The sequence below is a fragment of the Medicago truncatula genome, chromosome 2, assembly GCF_003473485.1.
Source record: "Medicago truncatula cultivar Jemalong A17 chromosome 2, MtrunA17r5.0-ANR, whole genome shotgun sequence".
Lineage (NCBI taxonomy): Eukaryota > Viridiplantae > Streptophyta > Magnoliopsida > Fabales > Fabaceae > Medicago > Medicago truncatula.
This window is the reverse complement of record NC_053043.1, coordinates 31137941-31163223: the sequence shown is the minus strand read 5'-3', so window position 1 is coordinate 31163223 and position 25283 is coordinate 31137941. Positions and strand designations below refer to the sequence as shown.

Below are 25283 nucleotides of genomic sequence, written 5' to 3'. Positions count from 1 at the left end.
TCTACGATGAACATGAGTGAGTAGATCTCTTTGTCTTGATATTGTTGGATGAGTCTAATGACTTAATTCCTATCAAACCAAGCCTAAAACCGCAATCTTATTTAAATCTATTTTCTAATCTAATTTCATTGTTTTCAAACTCAGTAACATGTGTTAAACGAAGGACCGAAAGGTGAAGTTTAATAGTTGTTATTTCATCATCTCCAATATCAAACGAAGGATCGAAAGATGAAGTTTGATATGGGAACAAATGAAATTAGAAAAGACGACACAAAACTTGATGGGAACACCCCAAATGAATAGTTTTGCGAAGTATTGAGCCAATAAGTTTCGCTCTTAAAGGGTTTCAATAACAATCAACCATGAGAATAGGCGTGATTGTTGTTGAAGCACACTCATGGAAAATATAGAATTGGACTGTGAGTAATTTGTCATTACGATGAACCAATAATCCTAAAACGCTTTTTATTATATGACTTTCAGTTCAAATTTTTGGCATTGTTGCCGAGGAGTTAGTAGTATTGATTAACTTTTTAGTACCGGTTAGACTGAAACTTTTCCTTTTCTTTTTAATTTCAACTTTTGGAGTTTTTCAAATTCTTGAATGCGTAGAACCAAAAGTCTTGGAGAATTCGTCCCTGAGATTGAAAGGTTCTTCCACGAAAGAAGAAGAAACGCATGCAATAATAGAAACGATATGGCTGAGGAATACACTCTTAGAGAGTATGCCGCCCCATCTACAGATGAGCCACACACTATTATTGTGTATCTGGTGGTTGAAGCAAATTATTTTGAAATCAAATCTGCACTTCTTAATTTAGTGCAACAAAATCAATTTTCCGGATCACCCACTGAGGATCCGAAACTTCATATTGCTACTTTTCTAAGACTCAGTGGAACTTTGAAAGCCAATGAAGTGACCCAAATGGTCATAAGGCTCCACCTCTTTCCTTTCTCTTTAAGGGATAGAGCGAGTGAAAGGTTTCACTCTTTGCAAAATGGTTCTATTACATCATGGGATCAGCTGAGGCAAGCATTCCTTGCCCGATTCTTTCCCCCCAGTAAAACTGCTCAATTGAGGGATCATATTACACGATTCACTCAATGTGATGGGGAATCTCTTTACGATGCTTGGGAGCATTTCAAAGAAATGCTTAGGATTTGCCCCCATCATGGTTTAGAGAAATGGCTGATTGTCCATACTTTCTATAATGGTCTTTTGTATACCACAAAAATGATTGTTGATGCAGCTGCTGGTGGAGCTTTGATGAATAAAAATTACACAGTAGCATATGCTTTGATCGAGGACATGGCTCAGAACCACTATCAGTGGACAAGGAAAAGAGCCATCACCGCTGTTGCTCCTACACCCTCTAAGAAAGAGGCAGGTATGTATGAAGTTTATGCCCTTGATCATCTATCTGTTAAGGTGGACGCACTCTTTCAAAAGTTTGATAAATTAACTGTTAGTTCTGTCACACCCCCACCCGCTTCACCACCTTGTGAAGTTTGTGGAATGTTTGGTCATATAGGCGTTGAATACCAACTAGGTAGTGCCGTTGAAAGTCCTGAGCAAGCAAACTATGCTCAATATAATCAAGGATTTAAGAACAATAATTTTTTTAATAAACATCCTCAAAATCCTTTTGGACAACAAACAACACCAACTGATTTTGCAAACAATCAAGAGGTCCTAAAAAATCCAACTTGGAACTTTTGCTAGAAAATTTTGCAATGGGTCAAACAAAGAAAAACCAAGAATTTAAAAAGCAAACTGGATTTTTGAATGACTCTCTCATTAAGCTCACACCAAAAGTGATTCTATTTGTACTCACAACAAAATGCTTGAGACTCAAATCTCTCAAGTAGCCCAACAAGTGGCCTCTTCCTCACAAACTCCTGAAATCTTTCCGAGTCATCCTGAAAATAATCCCAAAGCCCATTTAAATGTTGTTACCCTCAGGAACGGTAGGCAACTAGAAGAAACTCAAGTGAAAGATAAGGCTAAAATGAGTGAGAAAGTGAGTAATAATCCACAAAGTGAGGAAGCTGAGGTAGAAAGTGAAAAGCTAAAAACTCCACTACCTTACAAGCCAAAAATTCCATTTTCACAAAGGTTTGATAAACCTAATCTGGATGTGTAACACCCTGTTACCCAAAAATAATTAATAATAATTAAATACACAACATTAGAGTTCGACCCAAACGGGCATGTCACACTACTATATCAAAATTTCTTAAATAGAATATAAAAATCTATTTATTAAACATCCAATGAAATCATCAATTTATTAGCAGCGGAATATTATCATCAAACATCAACAATTGTTTAAACCTCCAAATAATATCTTGGCATAAAGCCTAACAACATAATTCAACCAACATAGGGCCATAACATCAAGTTCCAAAATAAGATACATAAGGAATGAAATGCAAATAAGAAAACCCATCCCGAATGTATCAGCGCCCTAGACACGACACTTGAGCCACCACCAACTACTCAGGATCACCTGCAAGTTACCCATAGGAAGGGCAACATTTTCAAGCAGAAGGGGTGAGATTCACAACAATAAAATATAGATATTAAAATCATCAATTGAATCTAACACCCTATTAAACATCAATACATCATCTTGTAAATATAAATATATATTTCACAAAGCAACAACATCATCTTCAATAAGGAAAATGCAACCAACAACAAAGACTCATGCATGACATGACGACACCATTAAGACCCCTCAATAATGCAATTATGCATGTGGTACCAAACAGGACCGAAGCCCTCACCGCTTTTGAATGGTTAAAGCATTCATCAGGACATAAGCCCTCACCGCTGTGAACAACTAGTGTTCCAGGACATGAGTCCTCCCGCTGTTTATGCATATGTTATGGACCCACTTGTGTATATCTACATACAACTTGACCATGCATACATTTTCATATGACTCCGAATTTATACATCATGTATGATTTAGTAAATACAACATACATTACAGCCATCAACAACATCATCAACAGTAATCCAGCAATCCAGAAAGATGCACAATTAATCACAATTATGCTCAAACAACAACATCAATCATCACCATTCATATAATAACAATCAGCATACAAAAACTGGGTAACTTGTCTCGCGAGCACATCTGCTCGCTATGGCGAACTCACAAAACGGGTTGCTCGCCAGGGCGAGTTCAAGGCGAACTCGAGGCGAGTGAAAATAAGGTGCTCTCGGGAGTTTTGACATTTTTCTCACTCAAACTTCAATACTACTGAAGCAAACATCACCCTTACCTTAAAATTGCAGAAGAAATGCACAACAAAATCAAATCTTGGATCTACTTGCTCTTCTCTCCCTTTTTCTCCCAACTTGACTGTTTTCACGTAAACTGCTTTCTAACTTCTCTTTTCTTAACTCCCCTTTACTTAACTCCCTTTATTTTCACTTAACTCCCCATAAATTCTAATAAATTCTATTAACTCCCCAAACACCAAAATAATAATTGTTTCTCACCTAATCAAATTAATATTAAAACCAACCATATAATAAAATATATCACACCACATAAATCACCAATATTAATTAAAATCATATAATAGACTCTAAATAAATCAAAATAAATAGATATATCGACTAGGGCGTTATAGGATGCGCAATTTAAAAAGTTTGTTGACATGCTGAAAAAAATATACATTGATGTTCCTTTTACTGAAGCTTTTTCTCAAATGCCTCTTTATGAAAAAAAAAATTGAAAGATATTTATCAAAGAAAAGAAAAATAGAGGATGATAAGACAATGGCTTTAACAAGATAATGTAGAGTTGTCATACAAAAGAAATTGCCTCCAAAGCTCAAAGATCCCGGTAGTTTTTCCATCCCTTGTGTGATTGGAAATGAAACCATTGAAAAAGTCATGTGTGATCTAGGAGCTAGTGTTAGCTTTTTGAAATCTACTAGGATGACCTTGCAGTTGGCCGATCGTTTCATTATCTATCCTACCATAATTCTTGAGGATATCCCCATTAAGGTAGGAAAAATTTATATCCCGACAGATTTTGTGGTAGTGGATATCGAGGAGGATTCCCAAATTTTAATCCTTCTAGAAAGGCCATTCCTCGGTACTGCGGGTGCTGTTATTGATGTTAAGAATGGTAAGATAGCTTTTCATGTAGGTGATGAGAAGGTAGATTTTGAAATTGCCAATTTGATGAAGGGTCCCTCTATTTTGATTCATGTTGTATGATTGATGTTGTTAATCAATGTGTGAAAGAATGCTTCCTAGCATCATTTGCACATGATGATCCCTTTGATCCTTTTTTAAGGTATTTTTATCGTCAAGCTAGTGACGTAAAAAGAGCACTCTGTGGGAGGCAACCCATAGGTTAATGTCATTTCCCTTGTTTATGTTTTGCAGAATAATAAAAGAAAGACCGCATAAAGGAATCAACAAATTCCACATACAATTGGTGCACTCACCTAAGCAACATTAAATCATGTGAGCTTTTCTTTTTCCTCTTTCCTTTATCGCAATTTTATCTTTTGAGTCATTTGTAACACCCCGTTTTCCCAACATGCAAAATAATACATAATAATCAGAGTATTCAACTTAAACAGGATGTCACACTTCTTTAAAAGATAAATAGAGTGAAATTACTATTTATTTAAACATCTTTTATCAATAATTCAAATTACATCGCAGTGGAAAAACATTTCATTATTCAACAAAATGACATTACGACCTCAACATAAACAACTTAAAAATTTCATTTCAAATGGTCCATCAACATAATTCATAATAATACATAACAAATGGAAAACAATACAAATATCCCCATCCCGTTATGTATCAAAGCGACTCATAAGACGACACGAGGAATCAACTCACATCAGCGGTTACTTCTGGTTATCTGCACGTTACCCACGTAGAGGCAACATTCAAACAGAAGGGGTGAGATTTCACATTCAATAATAATAAGCATATAATTCTATAAAAGAATTTAACAACACAAAACAACATCAATTCATCATTAGCAATAATAATAACAATAATTTAGATAAGAGAATTTATCAACATAAAACAACAGCAAATCATCATCAACAATAGTTCACATAATTCCAACCACAATTCATCAATTATTTCGACAACTTGACAACACGACGACAACACCGACAACTCGATATCAACGACAACGATTCAACAATGCAACAACAACGACTCAACAAATGCAATATGCATGTGGTACCAATCAGGGCATCAAGCCCCCAACTTATAGAGCATAGGCTCTCAACGTGGTATGAACGATCAACATTCAACAGGGCATCAAACCCCCAACTTTAATATGAATGATTATGCATTCAATAGAGCATCAAGCCCCCAACTTTAATGATTATGCATGGACTCAACAACAAATGCAACAACAACCAACAACTTCAACTACATCCACAACAACTTACAACTTTAACGACATTGACGACAACAGCGGCAACGACAACAACAACAATGACTTTGCATCATAATATCATAATTCATCAACATATACATTCATATAATAATTCAACATCATATAACATCATATTCATCAACACATACATTCATATAATAATTCATCAATCATGAACAACATCATATAACATCATATTCATCAACATATACATTCATATAATAATTCATCAATCATGAGCAACATCATATAACATCATATTCATTAACATATACATTCATATAGATATTAAATCATCCAACAAAGATATTCACGTCAAACCAAGTTAGATCCATCACAACATAGGTTAAATTTTCTTAAACATCTTAATTGAACTCACAGTACACAAGCTTTGAAGTTTGGAGACAATCCATAAGTTTTGGGTTGACCTAGAAATAGTTATGTGGAATTTTCATAAAATTTCACTAAGACCTCCTTGGAGTATTTTCATCATAACTCAAAAACCAAAAATCATTTTCAAGTCAAACCAAAGCCACTGGAAAGCTAACACAATTATCTAAAAAATTTATTTTTATACCGAAAGCAAATTCAAAACAGAAATGTGTGAAAAAGCACAAAAACGCAAAACCTGAAGTCCTGACTGTAACGCCCACTTTCGTTAATTGTTTATTTAATCGAGTTTAGGCGATTATATTATATTTATATAATATATGCATGATTTTGGTATGTTTTGAATGATTTACGACTATCTTGATGGTTTGGTTGATATTGTGATAAGTTATGAGTTTTGGAAGATTTGATAAGATTAAGGGATTTATTTTATTGTTAAATAAAATAAAGATTTGAAAATAATATAAAATATTTAGTTAAGGGTTGTTTTGAGATTTTAGAGAGTTTTGGGGGGAGAAAGTGAAATAAGATAAGTTATTAGGAAGAGTTATAAATAGGGGAAGACCTAATTGTTAGAAAAACTATTGTACGTGAAAACTTTTGGAAAAGGGAGAAAAAACTTAGGAGGGAGAAGATCAAAGAGAGAGCTGCGATTTCTTCATAACCAGGTAAGGGTGAGACTAATAACTCGGTAATGTTAATTGATTGTAATTCTGATGATTAGTTAGCAAGTTTTAGGATTGAATTGGAGAAAACGAAAACTAGGTCAAATCCCTAGAATTGATGATCAAACGGTAGGAATTGGTTAAATTGATGTGGAAAGTGCTCCTAGACCTTAGATAATGTTTAGGACGAACTTTGGAATCAATATTAGGCTTAGAACCTTGTGAATCGTTGAATTTTTGTGAAAATAGGAAGTCTGGTCGTAGCGACATTCATCGCTCGCCACGGCGAGCTATGAATCTCGCCTCGCGAGTGATGAACATTCATTGCTCGCCTCGCGAACCCTTTTCCCTCGCCTCGCGAGTTGCACAATGCAGCTCGCCACCGCGAGCAACCTTACTCGCCCTAGCGAGCTAAGGTAGAGAGCATGTAAGATTTTGCATTTTCGACTTTTTAGTTGGACCTTGAGTGCCTTTGAGTGCCTGAACATACCTAGTAATGATTAGGAATGAATGTAGGACAGGATTGAACCCAGAACAACATTAGTTGGGGAGTTGGCTTGTACTCGCCATAGCGAGTAGATACTCTCGCCTCGCGAGCACTTCCAGATTGGAGTGCGTTGAGTGTTTGTGCGATCTGTGTCTCACGTTTGATCAAGAGTGAACCCCTAATTGGTAATGAAACCTAATGATGACGTTTAATGCAATCTGTAAAGCCGTTTAAGATATGTTGATATTAATTGAGCATGAATTAATGTATTATACATTATGTAAGATATGAATTAAATATTATGATGCTATTGAGTTGCAATTGATATAATGATATCATCCTGTTGTTGTGTGACTTGACTATGCTGCTGCTGTTATTTAACTAAGTGCATAATGTCTATATATGATGAATAAGATGACGTTTGGCTCCAAATTATTGGATGCATATTGATAGGATGATTACGATGTTTTGTTGATAAGAGTCCATGCATTAGCATTCATTGAGCTTAGTCCTCACCACGATAGGAGTTTTGTCCTCCGCACGATTATTAGGAGCTTTGTCCTCCACACGTTTAAAGTATATTAATACTTATGATGACGATTGATACCACATGCATATAAGGAGTCTAAGAGCATTGTCGCATTGTCGTGTCTAAGATGCTATGTTGTTGATGATGATTGAATACGTGATTACGTGATAAATGTTTATCGAATATGCAAAGCTGTTAAGATTGATATGATGTTAATTATGATTCAAAATTACTTTGATTAATATTATTTTGTTATGAAATCTCACCCCTTCTGCTTGAAAATGTTGCCCTTCGTATGGGTAACTTGCAGGTGATCGTGCTTAGTGTGCAGTTGCCGTCGTGAGTGGCCTTGTCTTCACTGTGTCGTCTAGGTCGCTCTGATACGTAACGGGATGGGGCTATATGTTATGCATGCTTCGTTCTATTACGTGAATAATATGCTATTTTTGATATTGAACTAACTCTTTTGAGATTATATTGATGGGGCCTGCGTGCCAAAACGTTTTATGGATTATGATATAATTTCCGCTGCAATGTTTAAGTTATTTGGTTAAATTATTATTTAACTGTTTTGGAATATGTTATATGTGATACCTCGTTGTTTATGATTTTGCTCTGATAAATGTTTAGAAATTTTTATATTGGGAAAACGGGGTGTTACACTGACAGCACGCAAACGAAGGCACAACAAAGCAGTCACCCATGAGGGGATGTCTTGCTGCACTGCAGTAGCCAGTGACCTGCACTGCAGCTACGTGCAGTCCTGATTTTTTCCCGGTTTTACCATTTAGCACGTAAAAACTCAACCGTTAACCCGATTCCAATTCCGTTTTCGCCTACGTGTTCTATTCAACAAATCCTATTATGTTTTGCTGAAAAATCATATTTTCAAATCTCCAAAACATTTTATCCTAGAATCATTTATTTCCCAAAAACACTTAAAATCACTTTTATTCAAAATCTCAATTTGATAGGAAACATTACCTAGGGTTACTCTACAACCTAAACATCAACTTTCACATTAATTCATCGGATTACTTACACTTTCAAGAATCAAATTGTAATTCAAAACCCCTAACTTCTTTTCACAACCCTAACTTCTTTTCAAAACCCTAACTTCTATAACATCAAAACTATCATCAACGACAAGGTTAAACCCTTTTTCAGAATTATATACTCATGATTAAAGAAGGTTATTCCCACCCTTACGTTAATTCGATAAATTTACCTACTCTTTCAACAATCAATTCTACAAATTAACCCTAATTTCTATAACATCAAAACTAACAAAACAACAACATGTTAAACCCCTTTTGCACGTATTCTAATTTTTCTAACTCTAACTCTCCCCTTTATACAAATCTTTAACCTACTTATTTTCCCTTATTTCCAATTCTGCCCCCCCAATGCTCATTATTCTAATTAATTATATTTCTCCACTAAATAATAAAATATGGGCCAATAATATATTTCTCCACTAAATAATAAAATATGGGCTAATAATATATTTCTCCACTAAATAATAAAATAGGGGCTACTAATAAATATCAATACACAACAAAAATATCACTTATCAAAATAAATTGATTAAATTATAAAAAAGACTCTAAACTCAATTAAATAAATAAATAACAAAATAGGGCTTTACATCATTGAGGACAATGCTTAGTCCAAGCATGGGGGAGTCAATAAAGTGTCTTGTTTAAGTTTAAGTGTCTAGTAGTTAAGTGTCTTAGTGTTTTGAATTCCCTTGCATTTGAGTTTTTGCTTGTTTTGTAAGTGAAGGGTGAAGTGTAAGAAACATGTATGTTTTATGTTTTGTAATGTGATATAAAATAAACTAAAAATAAGTTTCTTCCAAAAGGTTGTTTAAGGATGATTATGTACATGAAAAAAAAAATCTTGTGTTTTGATTGTTCTTGCTATACCCGCATCAGTTTCAATGTGAAATTCTCTCTTTGAGAAAAGCACAAAGTTGCAATCTTTGAGTAATTGTGTAGGTACGTGTTTTAAGGAGCACGTTCTAACTTCAATGGTAAATTAACCTCAAAAGTTTTAAGAGTAAAAGTAGTATAAGTTAGTGTGGGGAACAAAAAAAGGTCAAATCAAGGTGACCAAGTGCCCAAAACTGGTTGGTCACCAAGACATTAATTAAATGATCAAGTGCCTAAAACTGGTTGATTATCAAGAGGGTCAGAAGCAAATATCTATATAAGGAGCACCATTGACTTGGGTTGGTAGGATTTTCCATCACTGGCCTCCCAAGGAAGATTTGGTTACCCTGAAAACTAATGTAGCTTCTGTAATTCCTTCTTTCTAATAATTGTCGAATGATCAAAAATAATTCCCACCTCTCTTATATGAAATGAAGAAAGAACTTTTCTTGGTTGGTTTAGTGTTGAAGGTAGAACCTGTTTTCTCATAATACCTCTTACACAGGCGCAAGAAAAAGTTGGACTACACACACACACTCACTTGAAATTTGTTGTTGGGTTGAATAGGTTCATGATAAGTACTTGAGTTTGTGAGAAGTGTACGCTGAACACAATGCCTTGGAGGAAACAAAAGTTTCTAATTTATGTTGTTCATGTTGTTTATGTTGTCATGTTGCTAAAGTTCTTTTCCTTTTACTTGAGGACAAGCAAGGATTCAAGCATGGGGCAGTTTGATAAGTCGTAATTTATATGGCTTTTAAGTGTGTATTTTAATAGAATTTTTTTGAATTTTAGTTTCTTTTTAGAACTATTTTACTTCAAATTGCTTGTTTTAATTTCAGGATCACAAATGATTTATTCCATTGGTGCTATCCAAGTGAGTCTAACGGTGGGAACTATGGTCAGACCAACTTTGTTCATGGTAGTCCCATCGAAAGATAACTTCCACTTGTTGTTAGGAAGAGAATAGATTCATGGGACATGTGTTGTTCCCTCATCCATGCCTCAAAGAATTTCAATTTGGAGAGATGATGCTACAGGTGAAAACATTGAGGCTGACCAAAGCTATTTTCTTGCTGAAGTGAATCAGATTACAAGAAAGACTTTTGACAAAAGTCTAGCAAATATTGATCCATGTTTATTTGCAAAATTTGTTGGTACTAATCAAGCAGATGCAAGTTCTGTAAGACTCCATCCAACTCATGGTTTCATGTGGAAAAGGGAGACTCTCAACACAGAACCTAATGCAGAAGATTTGAATTCCCTAGTGACGATTGCACTATTTTCCCTAACACTGGCTCCTAAGTCGCACAAGGCTTTGTCAACGGTTTCCTTCCCTATCACAAAAGGGATCGCAAAACTACCTGGATCTCTAAGCTTTTGGGGTTGCTTCTTGACGATTGCACTACTTTCCCTAGTTAAAGCTATTGTCTCTTTGTGGTCTATAGCCTTTTTCTTTGAAAAAATTTCTTTTAAAAACTTGGCGTATAGAGGCATACGAGACAAAGCTTCAGCAAAGGGAATCTTAATGCAAATCCTTTTAAGTATGTTTAAGAATTTAGCGAATTTAGCGAATTGAGCCTCCAAGTTGAGCTTAGTAAGCCTTAATGGGTTAAGGGCCTTGTTCTTATCAAGCGGTTTCTCATCTTTCTCACCAAAAAGCTTAGCACTCTCTCCCTTAATTCTTTTGGCTTTAGTAACGGTCTCTTCTAACTTACTGCCCCCAAGAGATATAGCATTGACATGAGCTTTGGGGTTTGTTTCAGGTTGACCAGGAAAGACTCTGGTGTTTGAGAAGAGGTGGCCACTTGTTGGGCCACTTGGGAGATTTGGGTCTCAAGCATTTTGGTGTGTGTGGCGATAGAATCGACCTTGGTAGTGAGTTTGGAGAGGGAGTCGTTCAGAAATCCTGTTTGGTTTTTTAGTTCTTAAAGATTTTTATTTTGATTAGCAATGCAATTTTCCAACAAAATCTCCAAACTTGATTTCTGAGCCACTCTCTGGTTGTTTGTATAGCCAGGTGGTGCTGCTTGTCCATAGGAACCTTGAGGGTTTTTGTAAAAAATTTGATTTGGCCTCATTCCTTGGTTATATTGAGCGTAATTCAGTTGCTCAATATTGGCAGCACTACCTAACTGACAATCAACACCGATATGACCAGATATACCACAGATTTCACAAGGAGGGGATGCAGAAGAAGGTGTGACAGCATTAACATTAAGTTTTTCAAATTTTTGGGTTAATGCCTCAACCTTAGCAGCAAGGTGGTTATATTCAGAGACTTCGTATATACCTGCCTCTTTCTTAGAGGGAGTAGGAGCGGTGACGGCTCTCTCGTTGGTCCATTGGTAGTGATTCTGAGCCATGTCTTCAATCAAGGCATAAGCCTCCGTATAGTTTTTGTTCATTAGAGCTCCACCTGCAGCTGCATCAACAGACATCTTAGTGGTATATGACAAACCATTATAAAACGTGTGGACTATAAGCCACTTTTCCAAGCCATGGTGGGGACAAAGTCTAAGCATTTCCTTGAAACGCTCCCACGCTTCATAGAGAGACTCCCCATCTTTTTGATTGAACCGCGTGATTTGATCTCTAAGTTTAGCGGCTTTAGATGGGGGGAAAAATCGGGCAAGGAATGCTCGCCTCATATCGTCCCATGAAGTGATGGAACCGACTTCTAGGGAATGGAACCAAGCGCTAGCTCTATCCCTTAAGGAAAAGGGAAAGAGATGAAGTCTTACGGCTTCTTGGTTCTCTTTTATGGTGCCACTGAGTCTAAGGAAGGAAGAAATATGGAGATTTGGATCCTCAGTGGGTGATCCAGAAAACTGATTTTGCTGCACCAAATTGAGTAGTGCAGGCTTGATCTCGAAGTTATTACCCTCAACCGTTGGGTACAGGATAATAGCTTGTGGCTCTTCCGTTGAAGGAGTAGCATACTCTTTGAGAGTGTGTTCAGCCATAGCAGTATTATTTTGTGCCTCTCTCTTTTTCTTATGCAAATATCTTTCGATATGAGGAATGAATTCTCCGAGACTTTTACTTCTTCGCATAAGAAATCGAGAACCCATGAAGTTAATTGGTAATACAAAGAAAGAAGTAGGAGAAAAGGGGAAGAGAAAAGAGTTCTAATCACAAAGAAAGAGTTGATCGAATTAGTTTACTCCCCGACAGCGGCGCCAAAAACTTGATGAGATAAAACCGCAAGTGCACGGTCTTACCGAAGTAGTATTAAAAGAGTATCGTTCCGACAGGGAGTAGTTCAATTCAGTTAACCTTTGGAAATGATTAGAAGAGAAGAGAATTGTAAGTTGAGGGTTTTCAAACGGTTGAAAATTAATATAATAAAAGGAGCCTTGGGATCGTTGGTTTCATCTAAATAACAAGTCCTTCTCAAACCAAAACTGTAAGCTTATAATGTTATGTTAGACCTAATTTCTCAAGACAGTTTCTCTTATGTTCCTCTAGCAACCAAGCCTATTTCGCTGACTTGATTACTATTAGATTTTGGTTCCTCTAACAACCAAGCCTATTTCGCTGACTTGATTGTTATTAGTTCCCTTGAAGATCGAAACTATATGTCTCAAAGATTGCAAAGCCTATTTCGCTGACTTTGCAATCCTTGTCTAAATTCACTTGTTCGAATATCAAAGCTCCACTTTCGTTTTATGAATTGATATTTGGGATAATGGATAAACAATGATCAAACCCTCCACTTTCGTTTCCACAGTTTGATAATGGTTGATCCATGTTAAAACGGTGAATTTAGATAAGAAATTAGGGTTACATAAGATTAAGGCTTAGAGCTTGGTTTGATTAGGATTATGTCATTTAGACTTATCCAACAATCCCAAGACAAGGAGAAGTCTACTCACTCATGTTCATCGTAGACATGGGGGAGAAGAGAGAAAGCATAAAGGTAAATGACAAGAAAATAAAGGAAAAGAAAAGAACTTTAATTAGAAAAGCAATTGTCGCTTATTGAATTCCAAGTAAAGATGAATATTTGTGATGGATGACTACTCTATTTATAGCATTCACTCGACTTAAAATCTAAGCTATTACATTCGGGCTAAAAATAGAGTAGCTTAAAATCTAAGCAAAAGCAGCAAAAGGCACTCTGGATGATGGCACGACCGTGCCAAGGCTAGCACGGGCCGTGCCAAGCTTCTGACTGTGGGGAGACATATTTTTGTCTCTCAATCTTCATATTTTTGTATCCAATCGGCTCCAAGTCCCTTTCTTTTGCTCCAAGACTCAATCCATCCAATATTCATTCCTGAAATAAAATAAAATGCAATTTAAAGTAAACTATCCTAAAAAGGAAATAATGCTAATATAAAATAAAATAAAATCTAATTAAAACTAAACTAAAAAGCATATAAAAGTAAGCAATAAATGACTCATCACCTAGCCTTAGGGAATGATGAGGATGATCATCACATCTATGCAAAATGCTTGGAGCAAAACCACGGTTGTTTAGCCAGAGTATGAGATTAAAAAGGCCATAGTGGTTGGCAGTTAACAAAAGATGGTTAAGAAACCATTAGCAAATGGTAAAATTGGCATCAGTTGCCTTTGATATTCAAAGTTTTGGGTAGAAACCAAAATAAGTAGTCGAGGCTAAAATAGATTTGATTCCTGTTTAGCACCCCTTTTTTGATGGTTTTGTCAATAATTAAAGTGAGGGCAAGGAGTTTTGTTTATTAAGGTTTTCATTACAAATTTTGGTTTATTTGCAAAAAGTCTTTTGTTGCAAACAATTATTACCTTGAAAATTGAAAATCTTTGCCATTTACAATTTGTCGAAGGAATGAGTTTCTTTTGATAATATGTAGAAATAAAGGCATGTATTGGAAAGTATAAACCTATTGTATGAAATTAAAAATAGCATAAACATTAAAATTCGACAAGAGACAAACATTCGGCTTTGAGTTAACAAGACAATGCAAAACATTTGCGAAGCGTTACAAAGAAATTGGACATTGTCATGTCACGAAGTAAAGCATAACAAAAACCAAAAGAAAAGCATAAAGCAAATGGCAGTTGTTCTTGAGTAAATCAAAAGCCATCCAATGGGCTGGAATACAAGATGTCGAGTATAGTTCTACGCCTACCAGTAATTCTACATGTTAGAAGATTATGGCAACCCTAAGCAAAGCTAGAAACTTGTATCTTCCAAGAAACAGAAATGAACGAGGAACCAGGCAATTTTGACATTGAGGCGACATAGTAGGTAGAGGTCCGTTATCGAATATTTTTCGTCATCTCGAGGAAGAGGCCAGAAGATGTTAGGCCTTCTCCCATGACCCTTACGGTTCCCCTTAGAGGTGCAAGTGGATTTATACTTTAAGCCTGGGGGCAAAGGACTTGTTCAGTAGTGTCCCCAGAAGAAGGAATGCCTCCAATATTAGCCAAGGCTCGACCGCATTCAGCGAGTTGTTTGTGTTCGAAGAGGTCCCTAAAGACAGGGAGAACTTCATCCATGGAAAAACCCTCTTCAGCCAGCACCTTCAGTATAAGGTCGAAGTACCTAGCACTATCAGACCTATGAGTAGCTGCTTCTCTGAGAGTGAGCTTTATATCTTCCAAGTTAGGATTATCTCACTGGAGCATTTGGGCCCCTGATGCCACACCATACATCCCATGCCAACTGTGAGATATTTGACGCATGAGCTTACACTTTCCTTCACTGGGAGAATGATCAGTGAGATACCATAAGCCGCTACGAGGTAAGGCCCTAAGAACTTCCTTGTCGCGAGTAATCTCCTGGTAAAAAAGGAAAGCAGTCTCAAACTTGACAAGGTCTTGAGCCCCAAATGCTGTTGTTTTCTTGATGATTACAAACAACACATCTTCTGGAAGGGTGTCCATCGTGGAGGAAAGGATTTAAACTCAGAAGGATGCAGAATGTTTGAAGAAGTGGGGGTTAAGAAATGAAAGTAACTGCACATATGAGCTTTATAAACAAAGGAAGTAAGCGGGAACTCTTCGCTTTCTTTAAAGATATTAATTGTCAAGGAGTCAGATAAGTTCATGGGGTAGTGAAATTGAGGAGTCCCGAGAAATAAGACTTAATGAGCGAGGGGCGCCATGATGGCCATGATGGCAGAAGTGGGAAACTGCGCGAAAGTTGAGGACAAATAGATTTGGGACGCGTGGCGACCTAAGGTACCACTAACCTTTTTTTTTAACCGCTCAAGTAATGGCCCACAAATTCATGAAGTAATGGAATCCAAAAAGGGGCATAAAAAGATTATGCCCAAAAGTTGTGATGACTATTATATCATATTCGTTGAAAATGGCATTTTTGGGGGGCATTTTGTTAGCCTGTGATTTCGACAGGCTCATTTAATATGGTCAACATTTGGTTGACCTTTAACCTTACATGAATTGAAGACTTTCTCTTTCTAATGTGGGGATTTTGGCAAGATAGCAAGCTTAGCGCGCATAGTTAGAAGTTCGATAGAGCAAGGCTGAAAATGTAATTGCATCGAAGTCAAGCACTCTAGGCGGGAAAACACGATTTCAAGCTCAAGAGAGGTTTCCTTAGTGAAAACGTGGGGACAAGCGGTTGTCTAAGATGAAGAAAGTGTTGATCATGAGATTAGTGTTTTGCCGGTTATTTTCTTTAGGTATAAATAAGAGTTTCCAAGTCGGAAAATGGGTTGCAAATCATTATTGAAATTCTACAACACTCAAACTAGCGGCGTTTAGGGAAACGAGTAATACATAATGTATGAAAACTGATTTTTAGACCACTTTACTTTTAATGCAATGCATTTTTCATTTCCTTTAAGTTTATGCTTTAAACTTTTTCTCTTTCTTTTAACTTTGTCTTGTTTTTACTTGCAATCTCAAACCTGTCGAAAGACAGTGCCCTTTTTATTTCAAAACCCGTCCTGCTCTCTAAGTAACCTGAGTGCATCTCGTGGCCTTTTTCAAACCGTTTTCGATCAAAACCTTTGCACAGCATGTCCTGAGATTTCTAGTTCGGTCTCGCTTGTAATAATCAGAATTAGCCCGTAGTTTGCAGAAAACACCGGTAAACAATAGTACAGATAATCCGACGAGCAAGATGGTGTCGTAACGGTCTTCATCGGTAGGACCGCTAAAACATAGCACACCAGAGATGAGAGTAAGTACTGGCATAGGTCCTTCGTGCTATAAAGTATGTGGTACGAATTAGGGCATGATATGATACAAATATATCGATATACAAACAAATTTAAATTTAAGATACGTTAAAAAATTACAATAAAACTTATATGTATGTAAAATACACGAAAAAATGTGCATTGATTACTCTTCATAAATATGTAATTATAAAGCTCACAATTTATAAAATATAGTACTTGTGATAAAAAAAAATACAAAGTGTAGATTTTGATATAAATCATAATCTAATTTCCTTACTATGCTGTGCTGGTATATTAACAAAAGTATATCACTAAAATAACTTAAAACAAGTTTTGAGTAATGTTGATGGATTGAGTCACCTCTCGCATTAAATTGAATAAAAAAAATATAATGTTTTAGTATGATTCATTAAAGACAATTCAACCGATTCACATCTTAACGTTAATAACATACATTTCCGTTAATAAGTAGTTTAGAAAAGACATTAGGGGACTAATTTGATAAATTAATAATAGTTTAGAAACTAATTATATATGTATATAGTCTAGAGACCAATATGATTTAGAGTTGTATCTTTACATATAAGATAGGCCAGTCTCTGGATTATCCACATATACAGAGCCCAAATGACTCTAGCATGAGTGATGTGTTAGAAATATAATATAAAATCATTAATGTATCTTCATTTAAATATTCTGCATAAATGTAAAAGCCAAGCTATAGGTACATTTAAATTGTTTAGATTGTAATAGTGAAGTAAAATTTCGGGTGCAGTTGGTACATTTACATTTTAATATCAATTTGTATTACTATGACATGGTATAGACCCATTGCAAGAGGGTGCGGTTATGGTACAATTCACAGAAACTATTTCCATAGTAAAATGATTTTGGCATAATTGAGTTGGGATTTATGCATGATGCTGGAAACCATTAAGTACATCTAATGGTTTTAGAATATAACTCACAAAAACCATTTCTGAATTTATGCAGGATGCATAAGGATTTCCTTATGCACCATAACCGCAACCGTTGCAAGAGGTTATTTCATGACTTGAACCTCTAATCACTTGAGAGAGAAACACTTTCCCCACACCCAACATATGTTTGGATGTACACATCTAATAAAATCATTATTTTTGTATTGTTTGAAAGTGCACTTCCGAACAATTTATGTCATCCAGAGTGTACTTCCAGAAGCATAAAGAGTATTTTATCGGCTAGGATAGTGATTGTCCAAATTTTGGGATCCATATATGTTAGTAAAGCCATTTTGCTCACTTTTGAAGTCTTGATTCTTCTTTTTTGTGTAATGTAGCTTTTGGTTTTCAAGGGACAAAGTTCAATTTTCTTTTCTAAAAGAAGGGACTAGAATAATTTAATTTTGGAGTAGCAAGAGTTCAGCAGTATGAGTTTGATGGTATTAAAAAAAATGTTAATATTAACCGTCCAACTTAGTTATGCTTACACTTGAAATCATGAAATTCATGTCTACACAAATATACAAACATGATATATATGTTAATCTTTCAGAATCTAACATTTTTGTGTTCCTTTTTAACTTTGTTGGACAAAACATCCTTATTTGTTGAAGTTATTACACATTTGAAAGAGCTGAAAACAAATGCAACACAAGCAAGTGAAGGGTTAATTATTCCAAAAGACAGTGATGAGATAAGAGTTGAAGGGTTAATTATTCCAACACAACTTTTGTAGATATCAAGGTTGATAACTGATCTAAAGCATGTTTCAATCTTTTGACCAAACACACAATGAATGAACTCATTCTATGATGTTGTACTTTGTTTGAAGAGAAATTTCTGCTGGATCCTAAACAGTTCAAGATTTTAAACTGAACAATCAAATACTTCTTGAACTCTAGATCATAATATTTTGTTTATTTTCTGGATCCTTTTTGTTCTATATGTTACTAGGTGGACATGAGAACCAAACTGTTCGAAAGCATGTGATAGTTCTTGAAGGTGAATCAAGGTTGAAGCCAAAAAAGTGGATGGAAAATGATTCCAATGGCATAAAGCAAAAACCTTACAATCACTATTTGATTTACATCTATACATATATTTTGTTATAGAGGGTGCATTTGAAAATTTTCATCACCATTACTCTTAATATTTTTTACGAGCAGATGCAAATGGTTATGTTTTGTAATTTTCAATCATATTTATTTTTTATTTTTTTATGAATATGAAGTTTGCATTTTCACTCCTATTCTGCTCTTTCCCTAAATTTGCTAGAATGTGAAAAATGCAGCTATTTCTTTAAAAAAAATACAACTATTTCCCTTAATTTGTTCATTTTTTGTGTATAACAAAGTATTTCAAAAACGATATTCAACCCGTATATTTCCTTTAGAGAATGTTTTTTAAGAAATACGTAATTTCACCCGTGCGAAGCACGGGTTTGTAACTAGGTAGTTTATAATAATTATGGGTTAATACTGCTTTTGATCCCAGTAATATGAGGCAAATCCAGTTTTAATCCCTGTAAAAAAAATAGTTTAGATTCTACCTATATAATTTTAGATTCTTCAACTTTTAGTCCTTTAAGCAATTTGGCCTTTCAAAAACGATGTTTCATTGTGGTACATAAAATGTTTTGTTGACAAAAATGCTTGTGTCCCATTTGATATGGAAAGTAAAATACTTTTGTGGGTTAATTGTTTAAATTGACACTCATATATACGTAAAATTTGAAAAATGGCACCATAAAAAACACAAATTTTATTCTTGTAATTTGAGATATTTCCTATTTTTGACCTCCTATTTTTCCGGTAGACATAATGATCGAAATAGTAACCTAGAGACTGAATTTTTTCATGATTTATTTTAGGCATTTTTAGGACGTTAAAATAAGACTTTCCACAAAAAAAAAAAAATAGAATTATCCGACAAGAGACAAATTAATTTTGAATTTTAAAGCGTCAAAATCTATAAAAAACAAAACAGCAGAAATCTCAGCATAAAATTTGAATTTTGAATTGGTTTTTTTGCATATACCTCTACAAAAGTACGTAGGGAGGATATGTAAAGTTTCGTAGTATTACAACTACGATTTGATTTTTTTAACTAAAACATATAAAATTGTATGTTTTTTTTCCAAGTAACAGATCAAATTTAACTCCCTATTTAGAATGTTTATATCATCATAAAAACGTCCATTACAAGAAACAAACTAATTATAAATTGTAATCATGAGGAACAAAAATTTGAGCATAATCCAAAATAAAATATGGTTAAACACACTTATATAAATACAAAAATTATACTAGTCGATCATCATATGTCTCGATAGCCATACACCACTCACCAGCTATGCATAACAAACCAGGGCCCAAGTGATCCTTTTTAATTTATACCTATGGTGTTTACGTAAAAAACACAAAATGGCACACACCTCGAGTAGGTGAGGACACTAGTAACCTATAGAATACAAATCCATTTAAGTTAACACAACAAGACAAAAATGTAATAAGATAAAAGTATTGATGCTGAATAAACGAAGCTAAAAAATGTGGTTGTGCTACCCCAAAACATGAAATAATTTTTTCCTGACACGTGGTCAATTAATGTTATTGTGTCTACGTGGTCTAATTATGTCTAGAAAAAATGTGGTAGGGTAAATATAGCTACTGCACCAACTAAGCAAAATTTCTCTTGATGATGAGAACATGAAATCTCTGTCATAATAACTAAATTAAATTCATATGGTCATCCCCATCTCAATCGCATTACCTTGTGTGTGAAAGCTTCCTCTCATTTCAACTACTTATGTTTTTAAATGGTCCCAATTTTCATTATAAGATTTGATATGCAAATTATTGCTTCTTTCTTTCCCTTTGTACGCACAAGGCTATACGGTGATCAATACTTTTGTACAAGACATAGATATATTGGATTATATGATGAAATTAATTCTTATAAATTGGATAATGACCAAAATTTGTTTTCATAATTTCAAAGTCAATGTATGTTTCTTAATTCCCCCTTTTTGAAGTACATGTCCTTGTAATGTGGAAGTTCAATCAAGGAACTCAATCCTAGAGCTTGGATTGCTCAAAAATAAATTCAAAAATAAATACACTCTCCGTCTCAAATTATAAACAAAAAAATAAAAATCACACTTATTAAGAAAACTAAAGCATAAGAATTTGTAGCATAGTTTTTTGTGTTTTCTTTGGAATAAGTTTCATGGGAAGATGTAAAAACAATTTTCATTGGATATTGGTTATGGAAAAATGGAAGAGAGAGAAAATTAAATGTAATTTGCATTTAATTTCATGAGAATAAGCAAAAAAAATTATTGGAAAAGATGATTTTTTTTAAAAAACAAGATTAAATAGAATAAAAGTTTGTTTTTTTTGCTTATATTTTGGGACAAAGAAAATGAGTTTTTTTTTGCTTATATTTCGGGATGGAGGGAGTAAAATCCTAGAGCTTGGATTTTCATAAAGTTATAACGTCATTATTAAACCAAGAGTTAGCGAAAAAGTTTATCAATAAAATAAAATAAGGTTGTTGCTAACCGGTGCTCCCGGAGCACTGGTTAAGAAGCAATAAATGAATATATTACATTTATTTTACCTTAATTAAAGTGATAAATAAGTCAATTAATTAAAATAAAATAGAGTTGTATATAATACTATATCGAATTTCCTTTCCTTTATTTTTCTTGTGATTTTAGTTTTGGTAATTTTTTTGGCGTGGATTTTACTTCCTTATCATATTAAAAATATGATTTCCTTTCCTTTAAATAAGTCAACTAATTAAAATAAAAGAGAGCTGTATTATTTTCATTTCTTAACAATTATTTTTTTTTAGGTGGATTTTACTCAAATGAATTTTCTTTTTTCCGTAAATTTTTATGAATCATTTTTTTTTCTTTCGAACCTCCGTGAATTTTTTATGAATCGTTTTTTTTTTTTAAAAAAAAAAACAGGATTCAATGCTTGTATCGCAAAATAGGAAATTTGACAACGTATTGAATGCACATTTTCCTTATTTTAATTAGTTAATTTATTTCTCACTTTAATAGAGGTAAAACAAATGAAATTGATTTATTTATTACATGTTTATTTATTGCTCCTTAACCAATACCGGAGCACTGCATATCATTGCCCATAAAATAAATAAAGACGGTGAAAAACGACCAAACACACACCATACAATGTGGGTATCATGGGATATTTCTTTCATTTCCTCTACCACATCTCTTTCTTCCTAAAGAAATACTCACAATTTAAGGGCAAAGAAAAGCAATAAATCTTCTCAGTTAAGACAACTATAAAATAGTGAATTAGTCAAGTTAGAAAAGAAAAGTTATCCTCAAATATATAATAGGCTTAATACATCCTTCGGTCCCTTAACTTATTTTATTTTCTCAGTGTAGTCCCTTAACTATTAAGTGTTTCAATTTGATTCCATAAGTCTTCCTCCATTTACTATTTTAGTCCTTTCCGTTAGTTTTTAAACTTAAATGTCTAAGGTGAACCAACTTTATAGGTGGTCCACCATAGACCTTATTAAATATTTTATTTTTAAAGGTTTGATCTTTTTTTAAAATGAAAACCATTGGATCACGGAGGGACTGCTGTGTCTTATAATAAACCACAAACACCTAATCCTCCATCTTCTTCCCTATGTTCTTCTTTATCTTCAAACACAACTTCATCAATATGAGTCCAGTAAAACCCAGGAAATAAAAAAAATGTTGCTGAACCCATCAAATCTGCCTCGTTTTCTTGTTGTTGAACCCGGAAAAGAAAAGAAATTTCAACCCTTTCCTCAACAAAGATCTAGGCCTGGAAAAACAACAACAATCAATCCAATCAGTTTCAGAAAAGAAAAAAAAACTAACAAATGAAAACCACCAGCACACCACCAGCGACGAATTCAAGTTTTGCAACAATCGAATCCAGCGACGAATCTGAGTCCAACATCAAAATCGAATTCGGCAATAAAATCAATCTAAGAAATTTGTTGTTACGCATCCCTTTGTCAATTCCGGGAAGGAAGAGAGGTTTCACCTTAATTAATTTATGTGTGTCGTTTGTAATTGTCTCCATGATCTCCTCGTTCCTTAACAATAATTCCTTACTCTATAATAATCAATTTCAACGGTGAAACCAAGGGTTTTGTGTATTCTTAATTTGGGAACATGGTGGATTAGCTTTATTTTCTATGGGCTTTTTTTATGAAGGTTAAAGAAGGTGTTGTTGATGTGTTTAAGATTTTAGGATTTGATGTGTTTAAGATTTTAAGATTTGATGTGTTTTTTGATTATGTATATGATGAATGAAGGTGGTTTAAAGTTCTGTGTAGTATGATGAAGAGAGAAGATGAAGAAAACTATAAAAATCAAGTGCTGATGGTTCACTCTTAAATACTATAGACATGCAATCAAGTGGTTAAAATGATATCAAGAATAATATACATTAAAAAACTAACATAAAAAACCAAAACAATAAACGGAGGAAGACTTATGTGACCAAATTGACACAAGTAATAGTTAAGGGACCAAACTAAAAAAATAAAATAAGTTAAAGGACCTGGGGATGTATTAAGCCTATATAATATTGTTTTGCGTGTTCCCAAAAAAACAATCATTATAACTTTATATAATTTGTGTTTGATATTTTTGACTTGGTAAAATTATAAATCGTGGATCTTTTACAAAGAGATTAAAAGATCATATATATATATATATATATATATATATATATATATATATATATATATATATATATCAATGTTATGTCTCCTAGATTCATAAATGAAAGAAAATTGATTTTACAATTTAAAACGAGTTATCAGCTTAATTTGTAGCCCATTTGTCTTTCAATTCTATGTAATTTTCATTATAGATTTATCTAACAAATCATATAGTTTGTTAATAAATTTTGTAAATTTATACATTATAGACATTAAAGTCGAATATTAATTTCGTTCTATCCTCTCTAACGTTTCCCTCTCCAACAAGTCGACTTTAACTCTTTCTCTCTTTAGTCCCCCAATTTTCACCCCCTTTGCAAAAGTGTGGCTCTCCTTGATTTTGACCTAGTCAAAGTTGACGTGGACATTTAAAAATAATAAAAAAATTGCCACATGATATTTTTAATCTATGTGGATTCAATAATTATTTTTAAATTATAAAACACAAATTAAAATAAAAAATAACTAATAATAAAAAGAAAAAATAATTATAAAACACACATCATCATTCTCTCTCTTCAACCCCTCGCAGCCAATTTCATCAAAATCACCCCCTCTGCCTTCGACAAACTCATGTTTGACGCATGCGCCACTACCTCCAAGATAAAACCATCACCTTCCTTGTCTCCCAGTAAATGAAAATTCCCTAATCCTCCCCCTTCCTCATCTCCACACAAAACCCTAGAATATGAAGTTAGAGAGGGATTTGGGCGTGAACGTAGAAATCGAATTCAAAGGGTTTCGATTCTTTGAAACCTTCTCTAACTCAAAACTGTTTGCCTGTGATTTTGGCAAACGGGGGCTAGTTCTGATTATTACAATCGAGATCGAACTAGAAATCTCAAGACCGTTGTGCAAAGGTTTTTATCGAAAAAGAGTTTGAGAAAAGGCCACAAAATGCACTCAGGTTGCTTACAGAGCAGATCGGGATAGTAAAAGGCACTGTCTCTCGACAGGTTTGAGATTGCAAGGAAAAGCTTAGATAAAGCAAGTAAGAAAGATATAAAAAAAAAAAGTAAGTTTACGCACGTAAACTCAAAGAAAAGGTAAAATGCATTGCATTAAAAATAAAGGGGTGATCTACAAACCAGTTTACATGCATTATGTATAACTGGCTTGGAAACTCTTATTTATACTAAAAAACCTAGATGGCGAACCACTAACCCCATGATCAGCACTTTCTCCATCTTGGACAACCGCTTGCCCCACATTTCCACTAAAGGAAACCGTCTTAATGCTTAAAATCGTGCTTTCCCGCCTTGATTGCTTGAACTCGATGCGAATGCTCTTTCAGCCTTGCTTTGTCGAAACTTTGACTATGCGCTCTAGGCTTGATGTCTCGTCGAGACTCTCGGATTGAAAAGAGAAAGCTCTTTGATTCCTGCAAAGTTAAAGGTCAAACAAATATTGACCATATTAAATGAGTCTGTTGAATTTACAGGCTAAATGAACCAAAGTTTGTAAGTGAAACTTCAATAAACATAATTACTTGCCCCTAAATTTGTTATTGACAAACTATCAATAGGATTGGTTCTAAACAAGAATTATATTCATTTTTGTTTCAACCAGTTTTCTGGTTTCTTACCCAAAACTTTGAACCTTAAGGCAACTAGTGCCAAATTTTTACCATTTGATTCTAGGTAGGAGTAATACTAATTCCTCATTAAAGATACAATCAAATTCGTAGTCAACTGACCAACATTTACTTAAGTCTCAGACTAAGCATTTCGATAGTATCTTAGCTAATGGTTTCTTAACCATCTTTTGCCAAGTACTAGCCATTAAGGCCTGTTTGATTTTATACTCCGGCTAAAACAACCGTGATTCAGCTCTAAGAATCTTGCTTAGATGTGGTGATCATCTTCAGCATTCCCTAAGGTTAGGGAATTCAGATTTTCCATATCAAATTTCGTATCGAATGTCTCCCTTTCCCACATGAAACCATGAGTTGGACGGAGTCTCACAAA

At 34.4% G+C, this 25283-nt stretch overlaps 1 protein-coding gene and 2 non-coding genes across 3 annotated transcripts; 2 read left to right on the top strand and 1 right to left on the bottom strand.

Annotated features, from left to right (window-relative positions):
- Positions 1–697: 697 nt before the first annotated feature.
- On the top strand, positions 698–1723 carry LOC112419403 (uncharacterized). Its single transcript, XM_024777048.1, has one exon. It carries the CDS (start codon positions 698–700, stop codon positions 1721–1723), a length of 1026 nt encoding a protein of 341 aa, XP_024632816.1.
- LOC112419594 (small nucleolar RNA R71) lies at positions 1073–1179 on the bottom strand. The gene has a single exon (XR_003009719.1). It is a non-coding gene; the product is annotated as a small nucleolar RNA R71 (small nucleolar RNA).
- Positions 1724–11942: 10219 nt separating the features above from the next.
- LOC120578741 (small nucleolar RNA R71) lies at positions 11943–12049 on the top strand. Its single transcript, XR_005644552.1, has one exon. It is a non-coding gene; the product is annotated as a small nucleolar RNA R71 (small nucleolar RNA).
- The last annotated feature ends 13234 nt before the right edge of the window (positions 12050–25283 follow it).

Bases quoted from the DNA above. Each gene is read 5' to 3' on its own strand.
- LOC112419403 (XM_024777048.1), top strand. From the start codon at position 698: ATGGCTGAGGAATACACTCTTAGAGAGTATGCCGCCCCATCTACAGAT.